General features: G+C 45.7%; 1 protein-coding gene across 1 annotated transcript; it reads left to right on the top strand.

Annotated features, from left to right (window-relative positions):
- The first annotated feature begins 80 nt into the window (after window positions 1-80).
- Window positions 81-26042, top strand: ak9 (adenylate kinase 9). The gene is made up of 38 exons (XM_062551409.1): window positions 81-170; window positions 371-519; window positions 746-809; window positions 923-993; window positions 1094-1190; window positions 1529-1641; window positions 2132-2308; window positions 2512-2634; window positions 3005-3079; window positions 3234-3332; window positions 3663-3802; window positions 4174-4405; window positions 4712-4802; window positions 4926-4988; window positions 5190-5237; window positions 5617-5750; window positions 6523-6676; window positions 7259-7370; window positions 8928-9004; window positions 10192-10395; window positions 10587-10696; window positions 11155-11358; window positions 12568-12876; window positions 13232-13356; window positions 14335-14554; window positions 15026-15100; window positions 16796-17023; window positions 17443-17661; window positions 17983-18196; window positions 19209-19410; window positions 19779-19925; window positions 20300-20517; window positions 21385-21581; window positions 22058-22227; window positions 23189-23287; window positions 23632-23734; window positions 24734-24848; window positions 25682-26042. The coding sequence occupies exons 2-38, from the start codon at window positions 394-396 to the stop codon at window positions 25894-25896; spliced, it is 5370 nt and encodes a 1789-aa protein (XP_062407393.1). The 5' UTR covers window positions 81-170; window positions 371-393; the 3' UTR covers window positions 25897-26042.

Raw genomic sequence — 26042 nt, 5'->3', positions numbered from 1 at the left:
TTGAGGACGTGAATGAGGACCAATGTTACTATGGTTACTGGTCAACACTCCATTGACAAGGGGATTATCAGACAGACCGAATAACCTAAAGCTAAAGCTAGCTAAGCTTTAGTTCTTGTTCAGGAAAAGCTTTTCCTACAGATTTGGACACGTAGACTGTCAAATGTAAGGTAAGACGACGAGTCATTAGACCACCACATTCACTGAACGAATCGAACTTACAGACGACCTCAGCAATAACGTTTAGTTATCACTGCACCTAAAGTTAGCTGCTAGATGGTCACCTATCACTCTTTACTTTTTAACTGAAATGTTTAACTGAAAGGTTTAACTTAAAACAAATCACACTATGTGTCACTTTCTGTTTTAGCCACATTATCATTATCAGGCAAAATGTCTACGAGGTCAGACACCCATGGCATGGCAGAGTCCACACTAGTTGACAACCTGATTGAGGATGAAGCCGAGAGGGAAATTTTGCTGGCCAAGCCCACCTGTTTCGTCATTTTTGGGAAACCAGTAAATTGGGATTAAACGAGAAATTATTCTTAGACATTACACCTTAAAAAGATTAGGCCTACACATAGCCTGTCTGTGTAATTAGATGTACACTGCACTAGACAATCATTGTTCCCACATATAGCTAGGTGAAGATGGATCTAGTAAAAAAATACCCTACAGCATAGGCATTGACATCACATACTTCATTTGAGTAGCCTACTTCTATGTTGTGTCTGTCATTCAGGGAGCAGGCAAAACTACCCTTGCCAAAAAGTTGGCCCAGTCTTGGAAATGTGTTCTCCTTGATGGTAAGTTTTGTATTAAATTCAATGTAGCATGTCTCCAGTGTTGTTTAAATCAGGGGGTTTGCCTACTATTTATGTCATATTTGATAACTTAGTATTTCCTTTTTTACCTATAGATACAGAGATGCTCAACAGCCTCATAAATATTGAGGAGCAACCAGAAGATCAGCCAGCTGCAAGTAATCCAGTATGTGTAAAAGACTATGGCTATTCCTCTTTAACCCTGCTCGATGCATGACCTGTGTAGTTAATCAGAGCCCTTACTGTTTTACGTCATTGTTGAACAGCTACTGGAAACTCTCAGGGAAGGGAAAGCCATTCCTGAGGAGAAGATGGTCGAGTTGATTGTGGAGAAACTGAACTCCACTGAAGTGAAGCACTGTGGTACATATTCATTTTACTTTCTCATAATGCTCAAGCTCGATAATTAAGAAGATCTTGCCCTCCTGTTGAGCAATGCTAAACAGAAGTACTGATGAAGTGTGTTTGCTAAGAAATATACCAGGCTTTTCAAAGGGCCTCACCTTTATTCTGGAGTAGCATTTTTCTTTTCCATCCTTTTCCACACACACTCATTCAATGCTGTTAATTGTCTTGGCATTCCCGTTGCCGGCTTAGCGATTTGAGATCAAGCCACCTCTTGGTTTTGTCTGTGCAAACTTGGTTACATTCATTCTGATATGCTGTAATGAGGAACTACTAGTATGTTCCATCTTTGGCAGGATATGTGCTCAGCTGCTTGCCGTCCATATCAGAGGAGTACCTGAGTGTTCAGGAGCAGGTAGAGCTTATCCGAAACCTGGACCTGCCTCCAGACGTCATCATTAACATCAAGGTGATGCCCAAGCACATTTCACTATAGTGTTGTCCTGTCCAGGGTGGTGTGCCCCATCACTGGAATTGTTTTTCTTGCCGTTTCTTCCTTGTTTTGTTTGGTTTTGTTTTGTTTTGTTTTTTTATCCCATCTTTCAGCTCTATACAGGCCTAAGGAGAGGAGAGGGTGGGGTGGGTTTGGGGTGGGATGGGATCGGGGTGGGATGGGATCGGGGTGTGGGCGGGGGGACCAGAAAGTTTGCCGTGCACACATAAAAACCATAAAAACATTCTCGTGCTCAATTCAGTGCGTGTAGTAGGACCATTTTACACAAACACATGATAAGAAAAGAAGACAGTGTTGTGACAGTGATGTTTCTTTCTTTCTACCTATCTTTCTTTCTATCTATCGTTCTCTCTCTGTCTCTGTCTTTTTCATTCTTTGTCTGTCTCTTTCCTCCGGGTCTTTTACTCTTCCCTCTCTCCCTGTCCTCGCTCCCTCCCTCTCTTAGTGTCCAGACTGGGACCTGATGCAGCGGGTGTCGGGCCAGCGGCAGCACCCCCTGACTGGACGCGTGTTCCAGAGGGAGCAGTGGGACCCCGACAAGAGGGTGCTCAAGAAGAGGCACAGCGACCAGGACGAAGAACCAGAGGAGGAGGAGGAGGAAATCGCCGACGAGACTGAGGAGGTGCGTGTATCTGTGTGTGTGTGTATGTGTGTGTGTGTGTGTGTGTGTGTGTGTGTGTTTGATTATTCTGAAATTATTTTCTGTTCAATACGAACTGTGACTGAAATATGTGAATGAATTATTGATGTGCAATGTCCCAACTGTCTTTCTTTTGTGTCTGTGTGTGTGTGTGTGTTTGTGTGTGTGGGGGGGGGGTGTAACAGACAGAGGATCGAGAGCTCCATAAGGACATGATCACACACCTGGTTCGCGTTAAAGAAAACCACCCAGAGAACGTTTCTCACAAGATGGTGCTCTACAAGGACACTGTGCTCAGACAACTGGAGGTATACCAGTCCAGTGATCACTTTTAAAGCTCTGAATAGCCTTTCTCCCTGTAATGTATCTGACCTCTTAGTGACATGAATCTCCGAAAGGAGCATTGCATCTATCTATCTACTGTATCTATCTATCTATCTATCTATCTAGCTAGCTAGCTAGCTAGCTAGGCCTATCTTATACACCTGTACCAACTTAGCCACATCAGAATCCTCTTTCAAGTCTCTCCTCAAACACATATTTATCCTAGTTTTATTTATAAAAAAAGATGTGTGTTTATTCACAGAATTGTATTGCTTTTATTTGTTTACTTTAAAACTGCTGTTAATGTGTGTGTGTGTGTGTGTGTGTGTGTGTGTGTGTGTTGTACTCTCATAGGACTACATGGCAGATCATGACCCTCTGTTCCTGTTTGAGTTGGATGGGAATCGAGATCCTGAAGAGCTCTTTAAGGTACTTAAGACTTTTTAAACCAACCAGTTATGACCAGGACCAGTTATGTACAGTAGGATTTCCATTCAATGGGAGTGAGTATGTAACTACTTGTCTTTTGTGTTTGCTGTTGTTTGTGTGATATTTGTGTGTGTGTGTGTGTGTGTGTGTGTAGTCAGTGATCTCTCGTCTGGAGTGTATGTCATTGCGCCGTGCTGCAGTTCCTATTCGTCTACTGCAAGCAGAGGATGATGTTCCTGATGAGATTGACACCGTAGGTTTCTACTTTTCTCAACACACACAAACTCACTCACATACTGTATGTAACTGACTACAGTATGTACACTGTCATACATGCAATGTATTTGTTGCATTCATTTGTTGTCTGTGTGCATGCATATGTGTGTGTGTGTGTGTGTGTGTGTGTGTGTGTGTGTGTGTGTGTGTACCTTTACCCCTTATGTATACATCATGGATTTTCTGCTGTTGGAAACATCTTTTAAGCTAAATTTGGATCTTGTCATGAATTAAAATGTGTGTGTGTATGTGTGTGTGTGTGTGTGTGTGTGTGTGTGTGTGTGTGTGTGTGTGGACAAACGCACAGGAAGAGTTGGTGCGTAGTGTCGCTGCCTCCAAGATGGTGGCTCCAGGGGTGCGCTGGAGAAGGAGTCGCTGGGGTAGGAACTGTCCCGTCGCCCTCAAGGAGGGCCACATTGTCAAGGGCAAACCAGAGTTCTCTGTGGGGTGAGTGTGTGTTTTACAGTACTATGTACTATCAACGTCTGTGGCACCAGTGCTGTGGGCAACAAAAAAGTGTAACAATGTACAGCCCTGCTTTGGGGGGGGTGTGTGTGTGTGTGTGGGTGGGACCTTACCGTCTTCCCTATTCTTGGCATCAATTTAGATAATTTGAACATGGTTTTTAATTCAGAATACATGAAAAAGATCTTTATCTTTCTCTCTCTCTCTGTCCCTATCTCTCTCTCTCTCTCTCTCTCTCTCCATTCCTCTCTCCCTTTGTCCCTCTCTCTCTCTTTGTCCTTCCCTCTCTCTTTCTCTCTTTCCCTCGCTCTCTCTCTCTCTCTCTCTCTCTCTCTCTCACTCTCCCCCTCCAGTTTCCAGGATAAGATCTACATCCTCTCCAGTGAGGTTGCCCTGCACAAGTTCCTGACCAACCCGAGGCCCTTCCTGCTGCCGCCCATGCCCCAGCCTCCCTGCAAGGTGTCCGTGATCGGACAGCCGTGCACGGGCAAGACCACGCTGTGCCAAGACCTGGCCAACCACTACGGGGCTGTCGTCATCGACATGGAGGCACTGATGGAGCCCGTCATCGTCGCCATGAAGAAGGTGATGCGAGAGAAAAAGAGGGTTTTTTTAGGAGTTAGGGAAAGTACTAAAGTGTGGAGAGAAAGATGCAGCCTCAAAAGAACAAGGGCTTGTGTCTGAATGTTTAAGAGGTTTCATCCAACACTGAACTTGAGTGAGTGTGTGTGTCATTGACTGTATGTAAAAAGAGAGAAAGAGAGAGAGAGAGAGAGAGAGAGAGAGAGATGTACCCAGAGGATAATTTTGCTCTCTGCATGTAAGTGACCAACAGATTATTGGCTAATTATGCTGATTAGCAGATGGCTTCTCATTGTTTCTCCATCACAGGAGATGCTGGACAAGCTCAAGCATGACACCACGGTAGCTGCTATGGAGAAGATTAAAGTGAAGAGAGAAGTGGATCACATGTTTGACAAAGGTGCTCACACCTACACAAACGTACACACACATACACACACACACACACACACACACACACACACACACACACATACACACACACACAAAGATACTGAATAAGCACACACGCTGTTTCCTACAGAAAAAGAGAAGGCAAAAGATGGTGAGCAGTCCAATGAGGATGGTAAAGACACAGCTGAATCAGGTCAGTTCATCTGTCGTGTGTACTGGGTTTTGGTTGCGTTATGTTGTACTAGGCTGTGCTCTGTTGTTCTGTGCTGCGCTACAGTATGTTCTCTAGAGAGTAGTCAATCCAAAAAATAGTGTAATCCAACAAGCAGTGTTTTCTGGTAGCAAACTCCGACATAAATCCAGTGATTTACATCAATTATTTCCATCAACATAGAAGATCCTTCACCAACAGATAAGGCCTTACGTGACAAGAGCAGTGATGGTAAGGTCAATGTTTTCTTTAGCAATACAGTATTCGGTGTCATGTCTGTATCTTGAGCACTTTGGAACAATTAGTTGCAAGTATTGAAGACTAGTGTGTTCAGGGCTGTACTGTTTGAGACTCTAGTCTGAATCCGGTTGATTTTGTGTCAGATTCAATTTTGTTCAAATCAATTTATGTGAGCTTTATTGGTATGACAACATTTTCTGCATTTACTAATTCTGTTTTGTTCAGTTCAGTTCAGTTCAGTTCAGTTCAGTTCAGTTCAGTTCTGTTCTGTTCTGTTCTGTTCTGTTCCTTTGAGCTTTATTGGCATGGCAACATTTTGTGTGTTACCAAGCCAGAGTGAAATAGCTTGTGTGTCGCTGTGTTTGCCCAGTGGCAGAGGAGGTAACAGAGGACCACCCAGAGGTGCAGGCTATCGTCAGGGAGACCCTGAAGGAGGCGGAAAAGAGCAGCGTCAAGGCCCCACTTGACCTCTATGTGGAAGTTTTACAGAAACGCATCCAAGAGGTACACACACACACACACACACACACACACACACACGCACACACACACACACACACACACATAAACACACACACACACACACACACACACACACACACATACACTCACCACTGGCTCAACACAAGTAAAAGGAGATAATAATTTATTCCTGTTTTTTGTACCATTTTATTTGTATTATCAATTACTTCTAATACAGGGACACTGTGTTTTTTTGTAGAATGCTTGGGTGATACCTTGCACTCTTGTGCTAGATAAGCAGATTGAATTGAAATGAATAAAGCCTGTGCTGGTTGTTGGTCTCCCTTACTCTCCCCATTTTGAATGTATTCATTTTTTTTGGCTGATGCTTTTATCCAAATTGACTAACAAGCGCTAATTAATGCTGGGCCAGGCTCCCTGGAGCGACTCAGGGTTAAGTGCATTGCTCAAGAGAGCAGCGGTGAAAGCCGGGGCTTGAACCCCCGTCTTTTTTCTCTGGCTACTGCATGCTAGCCCGGCTCCTTTGCCACTACACTACCACACTACCCCACCACCTCATGCCAGCTTATCCCACCCCACTCCACCCCACCACCACCACACGCCAGCTTACCCCAAACCCACCGCCACCACCACCACACGCCAGCTTACCTCAACCCAACCCAACCCAACCCAACCCAACCCAACCCAACCCAACCCAACCCAGCCCAACCCAACCAACCCCACCCCACCCCACCTCACCCCACTAGCCCAACAAAAAATTCACTAGCAACTCTTTGTGTGTGGAATGTTCCAGATTGAGGCTGAGGACGCGGACAAGGAGATCAAGCGGGGATGGGTTCTGGACAACTTCCCCCGGACACGGACCCAACTGGCCTCGTTACAGGAAATGCAGGGCGGGCTTATGCCCGACATCCTCTTCTGTCTGATGCAGTCGGACGACGCAGACCGTGAGCTCAAATGTGTTATGATTAGGTGGGGATCACACCAGCGGCAAGCAGCAAATGTCCTATTGTATGCTATTGTACTGTTTAGCAGCAGAACATTGTAAGTGGCAGTGCTGCGCTAATAATTTCAGTTTAAAGTGAGGCTCATCTATTGTCACTAGGCAGTAGAACGTAGACTTTTCGTTTAACTTAGGAGTGAAATGCAACTTCTTTTGAAGGATTGGTACACTTTATCGCTGCCGCATTGTTATTTTGTGATCCTCACCTTACATTGTGAATAATAATTATCATTATGTTAATGGTCTAATATTGTAGCAGTAGCTCTTAGCGCAGGTGTAATCCCAAACCTCGAGCCTTTAAAATTCATAGCTGCAACAGTAACACACACACACACACACACACAGACAGAGAAAGAAAAATAACTATACCACACACACACGCACACACAGACACACACACAGACACACACACACACACAGACTTGCTTCCACTCTAGACAGACAAACTGCATGTCCTGTCCAGCGTCCTTAGTCGACGTTGCTTAATGACCGGTTGGGTTCGGTCCCCCGCCTCCCGTTCCCCCAGGAAAGACCATCCTGACCAGACTGTACCTGCGCAACAAGGAGGCGGTGGATGCCGCTGTGCTCAAGAGGCTTGAAGAGGCAGAGAGCCAAAGCCAGCAGTCTCAGAATGCTCTGTGAGTGTATAACATACACAACACACACACACACACACACACACACACACACACACACACACACACACACACACACACACACACACACCACACACAGAGATGACATAGCGGCCACAGACAGAAACTGATTAGTGCAGAAAATCAGGCTTGTTCAGGGAATGTGTGTGTGTGTGTGTGTGTGTGTGTGTGTGTGTGTGTATGTGTATTTCGGTGAAAATAATCACAATGGGATCAAGCATGGTGATGTGTGTGGTTCACCATTAAAGCCAGAGAGCACAACATGTGCCATATCCAATATCTACATTTAGACTAATACAGTGATTGTAGTGTGTCTAGGCCTGTCGCGATATTCAATAAATCAATAAATCGCACGATAAAAAAAATGAGCTCGATAACTTTTCCGGCCGCGATAATTTCCATTTTCATGCTTGATTGTTTTTCTTCTCTCTCTCTCTCTCTCTCTCTCTCTCTCTCTCTCTCTCTCTACGAAAGAGAGGATAACCACGGTGCTTCCTTTAGCGCAGCCTAACGAGGAGTGAACCCTCATGTCAGTCAGTTGTCAGACATGTATCTTTCAATAACATGACGGACAACTTTACTTTCTTACATTCATTTGATTAACAGACTAGACGAGGCTTTGGCGATTGGCCTAAGCACACTGAAGAGGCTTTCTGTTGTAGCTTGACAGGTATGGGGGTAAAAATAGTGATAATGCAGTTCAGAAAATCATGCTTATAAGCTACGTTTTTTCATCATCTGATAAAGACACACTCCGCAAAGTCTGCACTCCGCTGAGAGCTCAAGAATCAGCCAAAACAGCCGGCAGCTCCGGTTAAAATGTCGTAAGCTAATTGTCAGCTGTGGTGAAATGTGTTCGTAATCAACGTTATATGTCATAAACGTAGCATACCTATGAAAAGGCTTTGCAGTAGGATTATCCGATGACCAACTTATTGCTTCAATTTGTGTTTTATGTGACATGCAGATGCTGGGTTCATGCCGTTTTGCGCAAGTTTCAAATGTTTAGGCCTAATTGATCAGCTATGATGACATTTAATTCCGTGCATAAGGCTTAGCAACTGTCACTCTACACGCCCCCTGTTGCATGTCACGTTTTAATTTGCTGGCCCTTAAACAGAGTCTTAGTAGAGACTGAGAGTCCATTGTATTTATTGTTCTTGGTTGTTTTGTTCATTTATTGTGGATATTTAAAAATGTCTTCCCATTCCAGTTCCTTATTCTTTAGAAATACAAGTTATTGATCTTTGAAAAGGTGTACCTGCATTATTATGCCATTATCATTATATTAGATAAAAATGATCTCAGAACGGCAATATTATCGTTTATCGCAATAATTTCTGGGACAATTTATCGTCCAGCAAAATTTGTTATCGTGACAGGCCTAAGTGTGTCTGTGTTTTGTAGTAAATTGAATAGAATGTAGATTGTAGTTTTGTACAGTGATTGTGTGTGTCTGTGTTTGTGTGTGTGTGTGTGTGTGTGTGTGTGTGTCTGATATTTCTCTCTCTCTCTCACCACTGTGTGTGTGTGTTACAGACAGCAGATGCAGGAGTCAGAGGATGAATCCAAAACAGCGGACACCAAACTAGAGTCTGTTCCAGAGGAGCCTGAGGGTAGTCACTTTGAAATGTTTTCGCATTATGTTCAGGCTGGGTCCTGTTTGTGAGTGTTATCACAAATGTCATCAAAATGGGTCAAATAGATCAATTGTGTCATAGACCCCTACACGATTCGTGCCACATACAAGGTGTGTGCATGTCAAGGTCAGAAAGCTTTCCATCCCGTTGAACTGTGTGTGTGTGTGTGTGTGTGTATTGAAACGTCATGTACCTGTACTACTTACTTACTACCTACTAGCCTTGGAGCCCTGACCTGTAGCCTTTGTGCCACACACCAAATAAGCCCAACTGAAGCCCAAGTGGCCTTGCTCCCTAACATTATGAAATTCCAAACCTGGTCAAGGCCTCAAGTTCTCTCTTGCCTCAAGCTTTTTCGACCATCAGGCCCTGTTGAAGAGACTGGCTCTCTTCAAGCTCCGTATCTCCTTGTTACAGATTGCCCCCTTACGTGTGCGTGAATCATTTCAAAATAAAACTATTCACTCGATGTAGGTCAGTGGCAAAGCAGTGACCGTTTATCGTCCACTATGCCCCAGATACCTGGGCCAAACACCCCTTCCTTTATCATCACACTCAAGCCTGTGGCCTTGAGTCTATAGATAGGTAGGGTTAGAACATTCCGGTTATTCTTAAAAACCCTCTTACAACACCTATAGTTCAGGACGATTATATCATTTCTAAGCCTCTTACAAAATCTAGGTCAGGGCAATTACTGTACCCTCATCTCATGGCTTGGTCAGATTACACAACTTTTTTGTCCTCCATGACAGGATTGATCATACTGTATCAGACTATGCTATCATGGAGGTTCTATGATATAACCATATATTGTTGCTGTGTTTTGTTCAGGAGATTGGTCACATTAGAAGATCATTTCGTGTTCGCATTGTGTGTCGTTATAGTGTCCCAACATGGGAGTAAAGGTGATGGTCTGCATACTGTAATGGCTCCAAAAAATATTTATTTGTTAAGTATGAAAGGCAAATCAATGTTGCCTTTTATGCTTAACAAATAAATATTTTTTTGTGTGTGTGCTTGTGTGCGTGTGTACACATGTGTGTGTGCGTGTGTGTGTGTGTGTGTGTGTGTGTGTGTGTGTGTGTGTGCGAGTGTGTGCGTGCTTGTGCGTGTGTGCGTGTGCGTGTCTGCTTGTGTGCGTGCGTGTGTGCATGTGTTTGCAGCCGATGAGGCCCCAGTGAGCCAGACGGTGCAGGAGCAGCCCTTCCCGGAGGGCCCAGAGATGGAGGTGTACAAGACGCAGCTGAGCAAGTTCGGCCTGGAGTGGGAGAGCATGGAGTCGTCCATCACCAGCCGCTACTCCGTCCTGCAGCTCCGGGGGCGCTCGCTCCATCAGCTGCTGGAGGACATGATCGCACAGATGGACCGTGAGTGCCCACACACCTTGTTGTTGTTGTTGTTGTTGTTGTTGTTGTGTGTGTGTGTGTGTGTGTGTGTGGGTTGTGTGTGTGTGTGTGTGTGTGTGTGTTGTTGGGTGTAGGTGTGTGTGTGTGTGTGTGTAGCAACAAAATGATATGTATGTGTGTAATCTTTTCATGACCTTTTCACTATGTGTCAGGGCCCTTTAAGCACGTGGCCTGGGAGCTGTCGGGTGTGGACCTGGATGAGGAAGAGGAGGATGCTCAGGCTCAGGCAGGCTCTGAGGAAGCTGACGAAGCTGAGGAAGAGGTGAGTGTGTGTGTGTGTGTGTGTGTGTGTGTGTGTGTGTGTGTGTATGTGTGTGTGTGTATTTAAGTGCATCAATGTATGCTCATGCTTGTGAGTTTCTCTCTTTATGCCTGTGTGTCTTTGTGTGTGTGTGTGTGTGTGTGTGTGTGTGTGTGTATTTAAGTTAATCAATTTATGCTCATGCTTGTGAGTTTCTCTCTTTATGCGTGTGTGTCTTTGTGTGTGTGTGTGTGTGTGTGCATTTAAGTGCATCAATTTATGCTCATGCTTGTGAGTTTCTGTCTTTATACATGTGTGTGTGTGTGTGTGTGTGTGTGTGTGTGTGTGTGTGTGTGTGTGTGTGTGTGTGTGTGTGTGTGTGTGTGTGTGTGTGTGTGTGTGTGTGTGTGTGTGTGTGTGTGTGTGCATCGCTGTGTGTGTGTGTGTGTGTGTGTGTGCATGGCTCTGTGTGTGTCCAGGAGGAGGAGGGCTCTAAGCGTGTGCTGGGGGACACTCTGCACTTCTGTCCGGTGGCGCTGAAGAAGACCGGCTGCCTGGTGCCCTGCACGGACGAGTGCGCCGCCAAATACCGCGACAAGGCCTACTACTTCTTCACTCCCGAGGCCCGCGACAAGTTCCTCAGCTGCCCCGAGGAGTACGTCTGCAGAACACATCTCTTCAAGGTCAGTGTGTGTGTGTGTGTGTGTGTGTGTGTGTGTGTGTGTGTGTGTGTGTGTGTGTGTGTGTGTGTGTGTGTGTGTGTGTGTGTGTGTGTGTGTGTTGTGTGTGTGTGCGCGCGCGTGTGTGTATGTGTGTATGTGTGTCATCTTTGGAGCAAAAACACTGACAAACAATGCAATGTAATGCATTACATTGCACAACACAAAAAGAGCAAATGCATGACATATGAAATTAAATGGCTTTTATTTCAATCAATTGAAAATCGTCCAATTGAAAAGAGCTTTATTGGCATGACAAAAAAAAAATTAGATTAGATTAGATCAGATTCAACGTTATTGTCCAGGTTCCCTCAATTAATTTCAATTTCAATTGAATTTCATTATAGAGCGCCAAAACATTACACAGGTCTCATGGTCTCATGGCGCTTTACAGTGTTAAACATGTTACAGCCCATGAGTGACAGGGGTTAGGAAAAGCTCCCTAGAATTGGGAATACATATAAGAATTGGGGATACATATACAGTATTAATGTGATGTTTTGGGGACATTCACACACACACACGCACACTCACTTACATGAGTTGCTAGAGTAGAGTTTTGGAGACAAATTGACAAGAATGTGCAGGACAGAGCAGCGTATTCATGATAGACCTTGTTTGGAATCTTTTGCTGTTCTATGGAATCTTATGTCATCGTACTGTACGAAATTCCATTGCGGAGTGATACAAACTCCGTTGCCATTGACAGCGACCATTATTTTTTCAGAGGTCCTCTAGCAGAAAATAATGACCGGTATAACTTTTATTTGGGAAATCCCATTCAAGTCAATGAAGCATTCTACTTGCCTTGCATTGTGAAGAGCCGTATAATATGTCATCATACCAAATATCCTTAATTATTGACAAGATAGAGCAACGTAATGCATCTCTATGGAAGCAAAATTCAAACAGTTCCGGTCTGCTTAAAGAGGCGTGTTGCAAAGACGTCATAGTGGGATATCAATCTCTGTCAGATCGGCAACCCACACAAACAGTGCATTTCGAATGTTAGCAGGTCTGCTTAAAGGGGGATTTAGCCCCCCTCCCCCTTGTGAAGACAGAATGCAGAAATGATGGAACGTTTGCGCCTCTTGCTCCGCTTTAACCCTCTCTGATCATACTGTACTGTACTGATACCATACTGACACCATACTGTACTGAATCCCCCCTCAGGCCCCAGCGCTGCGCCTCCTGGTGCTGGGGGCGCGCGGTGCGGGGAAGACGACCCAGGGGCGCTGGCTGGCCGAGCAGCTGGGCCTCTTCCACCTGCAGTTCCGCGAGTGCCTGCAGGAGCTTGTCCTGGCCAAGACGCAGCGGCGCGTGGACCGCACCGACGAGGCCGAGCCGCCCGAGGAGCCGCCCGAGGAGCTGCGCGACCTCCGGAGGCAGCTGGAGGAACTGCAGCAGGACCAGAGCTCGGCCGGTGGAGAGGCGGAGGCAGCGGTGGAGATGGAGGCGGAGGGGGATAGTTCTACACAGGAGGTGTGTGCACTGGTCTGCTCTGTGTCAACCCCGACCCTTGATATATTAATATGAATATCAATGGTGTGGTTCTTTGCTGCTGCTGAAGCTCTTTTATGAGAAGCAATATTTGGAGCCTGCCAGCATACAGTATGTATTCTACTTGTCAGTTCTATTCAAGTTAAAATGTGTGCATGTATGTGTGTGTGTTTGCGGTTGTGTGTGTGTGTGTGTGTATGTGTGTGTGTGTGTGTGCGCATGCACACGTGTGTATGCGTGTGTGCCCATGTGTATGTGTGTGTGTATGTGTGCTTGCGTGTGTGTGTGTGTGTGTGTGTGTGTGTGTGCTTGCACATATGTGTGTGTGTGTGTGTAGGAGCCTGAGCCCGAGCTGACGGACGAGGAGGAGGCCATCAAGGCGTACCTGCAGGAGGGAGCTCCTCTGCCTCAGGAGGTGCTGGAGATGGTGCTGGTGCAGTGGTGGGAGCAGGAGCCCTACAGGTACAGTAGCACTCCGGTTACGCTCCCATCACAAGGGTCCCTCCCTACGCCACCGCACAGGGTGGAAGATCCATGGCAACTTCACAGGGACTTTGATCGCTAAAAAGGTTTTATGTAGAATCCCCTGTTAGTCCATAGAGATGTTTGGATTCACGAGACGCATTATTCATTCAAAACAATGGAGGTTAGTTAGATAACGTTAGATAGTTGGCACACACAACAGTAATGTTAATCAAATTTATTTATATACAGTCACTTTGCAAGAAAAGAGCACAGACAAACATGGTTTAAGAGCTTTTGAAAAAAAAAAAAAAACAGCTTTCTTAGAATGTACAGTGGCTATTTATCGCTAACTTTCACAAAATTCAATTATGAAAAGTCGAACTTTTTAAAAAGTCAAGTTTTTTTTTATCTGGATATGTTCCCTAGCTCTCTATACACTGTACAGTTCCCTTTGAACTGAACAGTGTCGCTCCCGACGGAACAGAATATCACTTAATATGGCTGAATATTCTGTACAGTTTACTTCACAGTCCACTACGAGTCAGTCGGAACACACCCACACACATATACATACACATACACACACACGCACACACGCGCACACACGCGCACACACGCGCACACACGCACACACACGCACACACACACACACACACACACACACACACTGTTACGGCCGGCTCAAAAGCCGCAACATAATATGGAGACGAACATCAGGGTTTATCAAAAATATAATCTTTTATTGTCACTGCACTGTCCACTGTCACTGCAGGGCCAGTGGGGGTGCAGAGGGGCGTAACAACACACACGCACATACACGATCACCCAGACCTTGCACACAAACACACAAACACACATACACACACACACACTCTCTATTAACCCCATGGTCTACAGCTTCACCCTGGAGGGCTTCACACAATCATACACACACACACACCCACAGACTATTTTCCCCTCTCCTAATCCTAATAGGTCGACGGGCTTCATCCTGGAGGGTCTCCCCCAGAGTGCCGAGGAGGTGCACTTCCTGGCGGAGCGGCACCTGTTCCCCGACGCCGTGCTCGTCATGTCGCTGGACGCGGGCGACGTGGTGCCCCGCCTCCTGCCCCCGCTGCTCGCCCGCTGGAAGGAGCGCCGCGCCCGCAGACGAGACATGCAGCGCCAGGTCAAGGAGCTGCGCGCCAAGATCAGGGTCAGAGGTCACACGTTCTCACAGTGTGTGTGTGTGTGTGTGTGTTGGGGGGGGGGGGGGGGGGGGGGGGGGGTGTCAAAGTTTAAAGGTCAAAGGTCAACGTTTAGGGGGTGGGTTGGATGTGTAATCCCATGTAAGTGCTACATGAAATTCTTTTTCGTTTAAACATCCAATGCCAGTCAGTAGAAGAGAGCCACATTGCTGCGTTGACAACTCAAATCCTACACAATTCCACATTGCTCACTTAAAGGGTTGACATAGACATGTATTGCCTGCTCTGTGTGTGTGTTTCTTGTGTTTAAATTTGTGCGTTTCTTATGCTGACATGTGTGTGTGTGTTTCAATTCTTGTGTTTACGTGTGTGTGTTTCTTTTGCTTGCATTTGTGCGTTTCTTGTGTTGACATGTCTGTACAGTATGTGTTTCTTGTGTTTACACTTTTGTGTTTACACTTTTTGTGTTTACACACCAGACGGATGCCATTGCTAAGAGGAGAGCTGAGCTCATGGCGGAGCACGCGGATAAAAGCCAGACCATGTCCAGTCAGGTGCGCTCCCTCGCGCTCCCCCACACCGCCTCTCAGCCCTCCGGCCCCAACACTTCCCTCCGCCTGACCCCTCTGGCCAGTATATCAGATAGGAACTGGCACCTTGTCTATTTTCAATGGGCCGAAAAACTGTGATAAAAAAAAAAAAATATTACATTGTAATGAACCCTGGCTTTTAGTAGCCTTACATGCTTATCTTCAACCAGTTAGCATCATAGGTGAACTCAGCTAGCCTAGAAATCTAGACGCACCCTAGCGGCAAAAAAATATTTTTTGTCTAGCGGGATGGTCTAAGGGTCGCACCGTTAAGGCCAAGCCTGCGTTCGGCACCAAGTCAGCCTGTCCAATCAGAGCGCTCTATCTGTGTACGGCAGGGGTCTCAAACTCGCGGCCCGCGGGCCAATTGCGGCCCGCGAGATGATATTTTGCGGCCCCCGGCCTGAAGTCGAAGCTTAATGTTAGTGCGGCCCGCGCATGCATCTGGGCATTTTATATTTTGTAACAATCGTGGGCTGGGCTCTATGGCTGCGCTACCATAGCTCAGGCTCGTGACAACAACACGAATTAGCAATTGTTTACTTGCAACATGTTCCAGCCCGCATTTTTCTGTCAAAATAATAATGCCTGAGTCGCCCCTTGAGAGTATTTTTTATGCGATAAACGACACGGGTTAAAACAGACGGGAGGTACGGTGACAAGTCTCATTTGTAGCCTAGACTCCACCTGCTAGACATCAAGTGTTTCGATTCAAGCAACGTTTTCACGAAACTAGCCCCCTCATTAAACTACACGCAGGAGACGTGCGGTTTGTAATGACGCGAAAGCGATGCATGCAGGACATAGTTTTGCACAAACTGAAGCAGAAATACATCAAATGTTGAAACAAAAAATCACGTTTCATGAGGTCTTGGGTCTGTTATTCACACAATCTGATTCTGAAGTATGTCTGCCTTTTGGAGATTATGATCGATCGTAATTGACAGTGATCTGGGTGCGTCTGTGAAGGTGCGTCTTTTGAGTGAACGACAGTGTTTTCTAGCGGCTACCATGCTTCGACCCTCTGCCCAACATAATGGAGGTGCCAGTGGTAATTGAGATGATAGTGTCCTGGACCCCGTACAGACAGCTGAAAAACTACAAAGTCACTTGACAGGCACTGATTTGACCAGGCTACTTCATTGTATACAAGCGTTGTGTTAGTAGCCTAGTAGGCGTAGCCATAGTTTACTGTTGTTACATTTTACTGTTTTGCTGTTCATTTCTTATGTAGGGGAAAGGACAAAAAAAGTAAAGTAAAACTGCTCAAATATGTTCAACATTCAGTATTTACTGAGAGGTGCATAATTCGAGGTGGTTGTCATCCAGACATCATATGCTGATTAGATACGTAGGTAGGCTATACAGTATTTACACCTTCGTAAACCACAGACTTGGGGGGGGGGGGGGGGGGGGGGGGGGCAACCTATGCGGCCCCCCAACCAGTTGATGTTGGTTACAGTGGCCCCCAGCTCATTTGAGTTTGAGACCCCTGGTGTACGGAGTCCTTGAGCCCGCCTCAAGACTAAACTTTGCTGTATAGTTTGGCTTGCCAGGCTAGAACTCAGCAGTTTTTGGTGACACCCTACACGCCCTTTGGCTTGTTCCAGGCCAGCGGTTCAGTGCTTATGTTGACCCCTGACCCGTCTCTGCCCGCAGGTGCTGGAGGACCTGGACTCGGAGAGCAGGAATGACAGGGAGGAGGACGACGTGGAGGACGAGTGGGAGCAGGACCTGGAGGCGCAGCTGCAGGAGGAGTTTCCCCCCGAGGAGGAGGACGACGACCCGATGGAGGAGGAGGAGACGGAGGCCAGCGCCGTGGAGCGTCTACAGCAGGAGATCAGAGACCGCTTCGACACGGACGACAACAACCTCTCCATGATAGGGGTAGCCATTTTAGTGTCAACTCTCATGAATTACAGTTCAGTTGTTTAGGTAGATAGATATGAGATCGAGATCAGAGATGGCTTCGACACCAATGACAATAACATCACCGTGATAGGAAATGGATATGGGGGGTCTACCTATAGATAGATAGATAGATAGATAGATACATTTATAGACAACATCCATACCATGACGGGAGTAGAAAGAAGTACAGAGACAGAGGCGTGATTTCATATCTGTTGCAAGAATATGAACAGGACGGCTTAATTAGGATCAGCTAAAGAGACTCACTGTATTCATCAACATCAAGGATTAATTGTGATTGTGAAATTCCTAGTAACGCATTAAATTAGGTGTGTATTTCCGTTTGCATACATCATGTGTGTGTGTGTGTGTGTGTGTCTGTCTGTCTGTCTCAGGACCAGCTGGCTGATATCCAGATTCCGCGGATCACAGTGAACGCAGGCCGCAAGCCGCGGATCGTGCGCTACCAGCTGCTGCAGAAGGCGCAGCCCCTGCTGCTCAACCGAGAAGCCCTGTTCCTGCGGGGGCAGCCAATCAGCACCAGCCTCGCCAACAACCTGCTCCTCAACTGCTACAGATACAGCAGCACCTTTGGCCGCTGGGACCCTGTTAAGGTGAGCAAGGACATGCGCACACATGCACACACATACACATATACACATACCCTCTTACAGACGCATACATACAAACATACATACACACAAATACACACACACACATGCACATACTCATACATACTGTGCAAACATACACACACTATACTGTGCATACACACACATACCACGTACATACATGCACAAAGACATAACATGGTCTCACACACACATACAGACACACACACATACTCCCACCCTTTCTCCACATGTGCATGTGTGTGTGTGTGTGTGTGTGTGTGTGTGTGTAACTCCCGTGTGTGTGTATGTGTGCGTCACCAGTTTGCGGAGGGCGACCTGATCCAGCCGATGCAGGGTCCGTCCAACCCCAGCTACCCTGTGCTGCTCAACCAGTTCATCTACTTCTTCTGCTCCAAAGCCACGCGCAACACCTTCCTCAAGAACCCGCTCAAGTACCTGCGCCAGCGGCCGCCCAACCCCTCGCTGCCCATCAAACTGGCCGTCATCGGCCCGCCCAAGTCAGGAAAGACCACAGGTCAGAGGGGCCGAAAGATCGAGATGACAGAATTGCACAGGCAAAGCTATCACACACACACACAGACAGACACACACACACACACGCTATGTTCTCTGTAAAGGGTTTGATACACAGGACAAGCAATGTGGCCAGACCCGAGTATCACTTTCTAATGCCCGGCAACAGGCTTGAAAAACGTTGCCTTGCAGATTATCATCACGCCTAAAGAGTTACATAACAATAATGCAATAGCTGAAAGTGACTATGGATAAACACAAAAAAAGGTCTAAGTGTGAACGATTACACTGTGTTGACTAGCTACCAACAAATCCAACATCTATGTAGCGATTGCTTTAGTCTGTTATCCAAATGCAGGTGAAAGCATTGCAGTCTGTTCATACAGAGACCAAAGCAGCAAAGCAGACAAGACCAGGCAAGGGAGAGGTAGACGAAGTGGTGGTGCAATACAATAGCATGCAAAACGATCAACAAAAACTGCCCTCCCTACTCACCCCTCAACCCACCCTATCTATCTCATTCATTCAATCAATCATTCATTCATTCATTCCATGTGACCTGTATGCCAAACGTAACCTTCAAAATAGAAGTACACAAGATTTTGTTTCATGGAATATGGCCCATAGGCTCTATAATGATACAATGCCTAACTATCAAAATCAAGTATAACATGAAAAAATCAGCTAGCAGAAAATACAATCTCATGGCTTAGCATACTCTGATAATAACGCTCAACACTTACCTGTTCTGGATATAAAAAGAATAAACAAACACCTTCGTGTGTCTCAGTTGTTCTCACCCTTCTTTTACCTCTTTCACTTTGTCTCTCTTCCTTTATGGTTATGGTTATGGAGGTGGTGCTTAGCAGACGCTTTTTTTCCCTCTCTCTCTCTCTCTCTCTCTCTCTCTCTCTCTCGCTCTCTTTTCTCTCTCTCTCTTTTCCCTCTCTCTTTCTCTCTCTCTCTCTCTCTCTCTCTCTCTCTCTCTCTCTCTCTCTCTCTCTCTGCTGCAGTGGCGAACACGTTTGTGCGTGAGTACGGCATGGTGCGCCTGTCCCTGGGCTCGGTGATGCGGAGCGTGTTGGCCGGGCAGCCCCACAGCGAGCTGGCCACGCACATGCTGGAGCACCTGAAGCAGGGAGGCACGGTGCCCGACCAACTGGCCATCCAGTGCCTGGAGGTGGCCCTCATGGACCTCACCTGTAGCACCCGCGGGTATGGGCAGTGTGTGTGTGTGTGTGTGTGTGTGTGTGTGTGTGTATGCGTGTGTGTGTGTGTGCATGCCTATCTGCCTGCCTCTCCTGAAACCATACATACAGGGACTGTATTCATGACTGCTCAATTGGTACTGGATCTGCTTGTGTTATACTGTGTGTGTGTGTGTGTGTGTGTGTGTGTGTGTGTGTGTGTGTGTGTGTGTGCAGCCTGCCCGCCTCATACAGGGACTCATTTGGTACTGGATCTGCTCGTACAATACTGTTGTATGTGTGTGTGTTTGTCTGTGTGTTTGTCTGTGTGTGTGTGTGTGTGTGTGTGTGTGTGTGTGTGTGTGTGTGTGTGTGTGTGTGTGTGTGTGTGTGCAGGTACGTGCTGGATGGTTTTCCTGTGAACAAGCAGCAGGCTCTCCTGATGGAGGAGCGTGGCATCATCCCCATGCTGGTGGTGGAGCTGGAGCTGGAGACTGTGGACGTGCTCAAGAGGGCCTTGAAAGACAAGTTAAAGCAAACCAGGTCAGACCACACCAGGCCCACCACAGCCCCTAGTGGACTTCTATCTGTCACTGGGCATTAATCCTCTCTCGCTTTCCTCTCTCTCCTAATTCCCCTTCTCCCTCCCTGCCTCCCTGCCTCTCCTACCCCTCTTTCTGTCTCTCTGTCTCTCCCTTTCTCTCCCTCCCTGTTTCCTCTCCTCCCTGTTTCCTCTCCCTCCCTCTCTCTCTCTCTCTCTCTTTCTTTCCCTCTCCCTCCACCCCCCCTCCTAATTCCCCTTCTCCCTCTCTCCCTTTCTCCCCCCACTCCCTCCCTGTTTTCTCTCCCTGCTTTCCCTGTCTCTCTCTCTCTCTCTCCCTCCCTCTCTCTCTCTCTCTCTCTCTCCCCCCCTCCAGACCCTACCCTGAGCACAACAGTGCCTCCATCCTGGCGGTGCGCTGCTCCTGTTACAGGCAGGAGGGGGAGGCTGTGCGGCAGCACTACCAGCTCCAGCGCCACAACTGGCTCTCGCTGGACGCCCGGCACAGCAAGTGGCGGCTGTGGACCCACGTGCTGGACCACACGCGCCTCTGCATGACCAGCATACACACCTACATGGAGCGCATACACCACGGTAACACACACACACACACACACACGCATGCGCACATACACATACACACACTCACACGCACGCACACACACTCACACTCACACTCACACTCACACTCACACTGTCACACACACATGCACTACCAGTCAAAAGTTTGGACACATCCATACATTTAGAAATCTATATGTCTCTTTTTCTGACTACTTAGACATTGTGTAACAAAACTGAGCACTCAAACCTATGAAATAACACACATGAGGTTATATGGTAAACCAAAAAGTGTAAACAAAGAAAAACGTTTGTATTTGAGGCTCTTCAAAGCAGCTAACTTTTGCTGGGATGAAAGCATTTCACACACACGCCATTGTTTTGCCCAAGTTAGACACTGGGAATGGTTTTCCATCAGTCCTGATGGAGTTCCTATAGATGGTGAGAACCTTTTGGTTGCTTTTTGTTCTCTCACATTAATTGGGAAGCATTCCAGGTGACTATTCAAAGAAACTGGTTATAATGATGCTAATACTACAGTCATAAAGGTAAATGGAGACCATTTTGTGTTTTATATTCTCCAAAATGGTCTTAAAATATGTTTCATGAATCAGATTCTTCAGAGTAGGCTTGAAATGGCTGTTCTTCTCTTAGGTTCTTTGTCCTTCCATCAAACCATTTAGTCTGCCAACCATTTAAGTTATATATATTAAAAAAAAAAGTATTTATGATATGATATCTGTTGATATCATGCATGTCCATGTCCATGTTGGAGTGACTGCTAAGAAAATATTTTCTGTAAAATTTGTATTGGGGAAAATGTGTGTGTCTCTCCTGAATCATATGTATGTGTGTGTGTGTGTGTGTGGTTAACCTCAGCCCAATGCCCTCTGCCCTCAGGCAAGGCGGCAAGTATCGCCCACCTGTGTGTCTCTCCCCGGGAGTTGCAGGCTCGCCTTGGGGAGTTTGGACAGTACTGCCCAGTGAGCCTGGCTCAACAGCGACACCTGGTGGACTGCTCACAGACCAGCTCCTTGGAGCTGGCTGCAGAGTACCGTGGTCACTACTACAAGATGGCCACAAAAGAGTGCCTGCAGGTAGGACAGAGCAACAGCTCAAAGGTCAGTTACCTCAGTTGTATGGTTGGGACAGAGAATATGTGGTTTGGGGCAACAATAAGCAATTTATTAAGGTTTATTTATTTACTATAGTGGTTTGCAGAATCTTATTAAAAAGCAAATAGAAAGTGTAATGATCAACAGAACAGCAAAAAAGGACAGAGAGAATACTTTTATTAATCTCTTTGATTATTTTCACATTTAAGTAAACAAATTGATTATACTGTAGGTAGTGTTACCGTCTGCTTGTAGCCCATTCATTTTTTTTTTTTTTAATTCAGTTTTATGAGTTGCTTTATTGACAAAACAAATTCATTTACGATAGTTTCCACTGCGACTAAATAATTTTGCAGATGAGGTGCATTCTCATACAACAGAGATGTTACACTGCTCCATGTATTTATTTATATAATGCACCTGTTCCATCGTTTCCATTTCCATTTTCCATTCACTAGAAATTCCTTGAAGCTCCAGAGCGCTTTGTGATTCCCGGTTGCCCATACTCCCTCCCCCCTCCCCACCTGTTGCCACGGAAACTGACTGTGGCACAGGTGAAGAGTCGGTTCCCCCAGCAGGTGGAGCTGAAGGGCTATTGCCCCGTTACCTACGGCGATGGGAAGCAGAGGTACAGCCAATCACAGCCCATTACTGTAATCACTCCAGCTGATCAAAGATCACAGCATCAAAACCTCAAAGACATTTTTAGTTCCTGCCCACATCTAGACAATAAGCTCACATGGTTATCAAGGCACTTGAACTTAACAATTTGAAGCACAATGTTTGCTCACATTATGTAACATAGTATAATACAAACCAACAACCTTTGTTGATCTGGTATTTGATCATGGTATTTGATCACAAGGTCATGTAGAGTCTCTGAGGTTACTGGCAACCTGTAGATTTAAACAAAACGCTTAAGGTGCTGATGCACATGGCCATGTTTTTGGGCACATTCCCTCTGATATTGGGTAACAATCTTTCATCAATGGGGGGCGCTGTGGCTCAGCTGGCTACAGTGCCCATACCATATACAGGTCAAAGTGGCCATGGGGACCTGGATCATTTATCACCCTGTCTCTTTCTTTCTCCCACCATTTCCTGTCAGTCTCTCACTGTCTTATCAAAAATAAAGAAAACTATAAACTTTTCTTTAAAATATATATACTGTATATATATATCGAGGGCTGAGAACCAAAGGGGCGTAAGTGACATTTCACCAACTTTACAGGAGAGCCAAAACAAATCTAACTGCTTCTATATGTTCACAGTTAAAGACCTTTGGTTATAATATATTTATAAATATTTTACCTCTATAATGTTGTCAGCTAAGAGAGCTCAACAAGAGCTTTCAGGTGATATATATAACTCAATTTTGACCAAAATGTCACTTACGCCCCTTTGGTTCTCAGCCCTCGATATATGCTGTATCTTTCATCAGCAGGCAGACAACTGGTCACGGCACCTCCAAACATTCATGTAATCACCTGGCAACATTACTCAAAATGTTGCCCCAGTTGCTGTCGCCTGCTGACTGTCTGAGTGCCCAAACATGTTCTCTGTTGTAGTAGGTGTGCATCTCTGTCCAGGTACGAGGCGCTGGTCAGGGGGAACATGGAGTTTGCCGTGGAGTACCGGGAGAAGATGTACAGCTGCGAGAGAGAGGAGAAACAGGAGAGGTTCCTTAGGTGAGCTCTGACCTGGGAGAGCACAAACTTCATAATGCCCACTCAAAATCTAGTAAAGGGCGAACGAGCTCCTGTGAATGTTTTGGAAGTGGGTATGCTGTTTTAACCATAGGCATGCAGAGGCAATTATTGCATGTGTACATATACACCAGTAAGTCTATGTCATAATGGTTTGTTTTGCTGTTACCATGCTATGTATGCTGTTGAAATGCACTTAACGAAAGAGGTTTGTGTGCATGTTAATTATGTAATTCTCTCTCTCTCTCTCTCCCCCCCCCCCTCTGTCTCTCTCTCGCTCTCTCTCTCTCTCTCTCGGTCTCTCTCCGCCCATCTCCTTGTCTCAGGATGCCTGAGTTGTACTGGGATCAGAAGCTTCCCCATAAGCTGCCTCCACTAGGAGAGCCCGTCCAGCTCACCTCTCTGCCCATGCTGGGCTACCTGGAGCAGGTCAGGGTCCTGAGGGCTTCCCCATCACAATACCACACAACTTAAAGGAATAGTTCGGAATTTTGGACATAGGACCTAATTTCCAACTTTACCGAGGTGATATAGGTCGGTGGAGACCGTTTTTATCGCGTTTAGCCCCTTCCTTCAGTTGCAGCATCCCCCTTTGCTAACGCTGGTTTTGAGCTACCGCATTTCTACGGTAACATCAGTCTGACATTAACAACAGTCTTACTCACTCCACCGCACACCCGAGACAAGTCAGTTAAAACGTCAGACTATCGATATACATGTCCGTGTTGATAGAATCATTTTAGAAATAAAACTAACCTTGCAACTCAATGATTTATTACAATTTGAGGGACTAGTTTCTCAATATCAATCCGCCACTGCCATACAGGGAACAAAGTAGGCTATTGCAATGCGATGCAAGGTTAGTTTTATTTCTAACATTGTTCTATCAACATGTGGCATGTGCATCGATAGTCTGACGTTATAATTTATTTGTTTCGGGTGTTCTTTGTAGTGTTTTCAGAGGCAGGCTGGATGTTACCGTTGACTTCCGTTATCTCGGCACTACGTTAGCACGAGATGAACGCTGCAACTCAAGGAAGGGCAGAAATTCACTGAAAATGGTCTTCACCGACCTATATCACCTCGACTAAGTTGGAAATGAGGCCCTATGTCCAAAATTCCGAACTATTGCTTTAAGCTTTTATGTTTTAGCTCCATATCGGAATGCAGTTGTGCATAGCTTTGGAATTAGTTCCATAAAGTAACTTCAGTGCATACTTAAACTCATCATTGATCATAATAATCATTGTATCATAACACTGATATTATTGTCACTGTATCTAACAGGAATTACACAGGATAGGCAAGTGCATATGGAACACTGGGGTGTGTGGAATGCAAAAATGTATACTAATTCTGATTATCTCACTTTGTGTATGTGTGTGTGTGTGTGTGTGGGTGTGTGCACGTGCGTGCATTCATATGTAGGGTGTGGCAAGATCCATCATTAAAGCGATGACTTCAGTTGGCTGTACGAAGCCCAAGTTCCCCTTTTTGAGTGTGAAGAAATCTGCTCTGCTGTATGTGGCCTTTTACCTCAAAGGTAACTCAATTACCTTTCTCTGAGATAGCAAGAGATAAACAGGGAGAGAGAGAGGAGAGAGAGAGAGAGAGAGAGAGAGAGAGAGAGAGAGAGAGAGAGAGAGACATTATAGCATACAACCTTAATCAGTTTGTATGATCAGGTTTGGAGCATCGGCCTAACAAGCCTTGCACATTAACTTCAAATTAAGTTAAAATATGTGTGCCAAATGACATCATGCCTCAGGTTATCATATTCCATGAATCCTCAAAGATAAATAAGCTCTCCAGCACACTTCTCTCTCCCCAATCAACATTTCATCAAGAGACCTAATTGAAAATCCAAAATTCAATAACCGCCATTCTATTTTCTTATTATTTGATAGATGACGTAAGATTCTCGGTTGACAATTTCCATCTCTCCTGATGCTCCTACTGTCTGTGGTCACTGCTGTTTTTTCTTTTAACCCAGATGTGTTCCTATTTTCTTTAATGATCCTTTTAAGAAGCAGAACCAGAAGTTGAATATGTGATGTTCCACGTTTCCTTTCAGAGAAGCAATACACCAAATGTGTGAAAGTTTGAACCGCAGGCTTTCTTCCACTTCCTTATTCTGCCTCACCCACCAGTGCTGGTTCTTGTCTGTAACATTGCACCAAAGTGTAATGGCCATTCAGACTGAGCCTTGTGTAGATTGATATATCTGTTTCCATTCAAAATCTCTATTCACACCTCTACAATGTGATGTACAGTACAAAGATTACTTACTTCCACATTAAATATCTATCCTCATTAATTAATTAAATCAATTCATTCATTCATTTCTCTCTCTTCCTCTCACTCCTCCTCTCTCAGCTTTTAACCCACGTCTCTCTGACTACACCTGTAAAAAGTACAAGCGTCAGCTGGCCCAGTTCGAGGAAAACTGTGAGCTCATCACCTACCTGGGCTCCACCATGACAGTGAAGTACCGGGAGCCGCAGCAGCAGCCCATTGACTTTGAATATAAACTGCAGCGCTTCCTGGCTCTGGGGACTTGCTGTGGACTAACTCAGCTGTCTGGAAGATAAAAAAAAGAAAGCATTTAAAGACTGCACATGCACACATGCAATAGAATGGTTTGTTTTTTGTTGTTCCCTAAAGATTTTTTTTGTCTGACATGTGGTCCTCATAACTTTCTATTTCCTGTATGGATTAAAGGAATTGTAGCCTACAA

The sequence above is a fragment of the Sardina pilchardus genome, chromosome 12 (genome assembly GCF_963854185.1).
Source record: "Sardina pilchardus chromosome 12, fSarPil1.1, whole genome shotgun sequence".
NCBI lineage: Eukaryota > Metazoa > Chordata > Actinopteri > Clupeiformes > Clupeidae > Sardina > Sardina pilchardus.
Note: the sequence above shows the minus strand (reverse complement) of the source record. Positions and strands in the feature narration are given on the sequence as shown.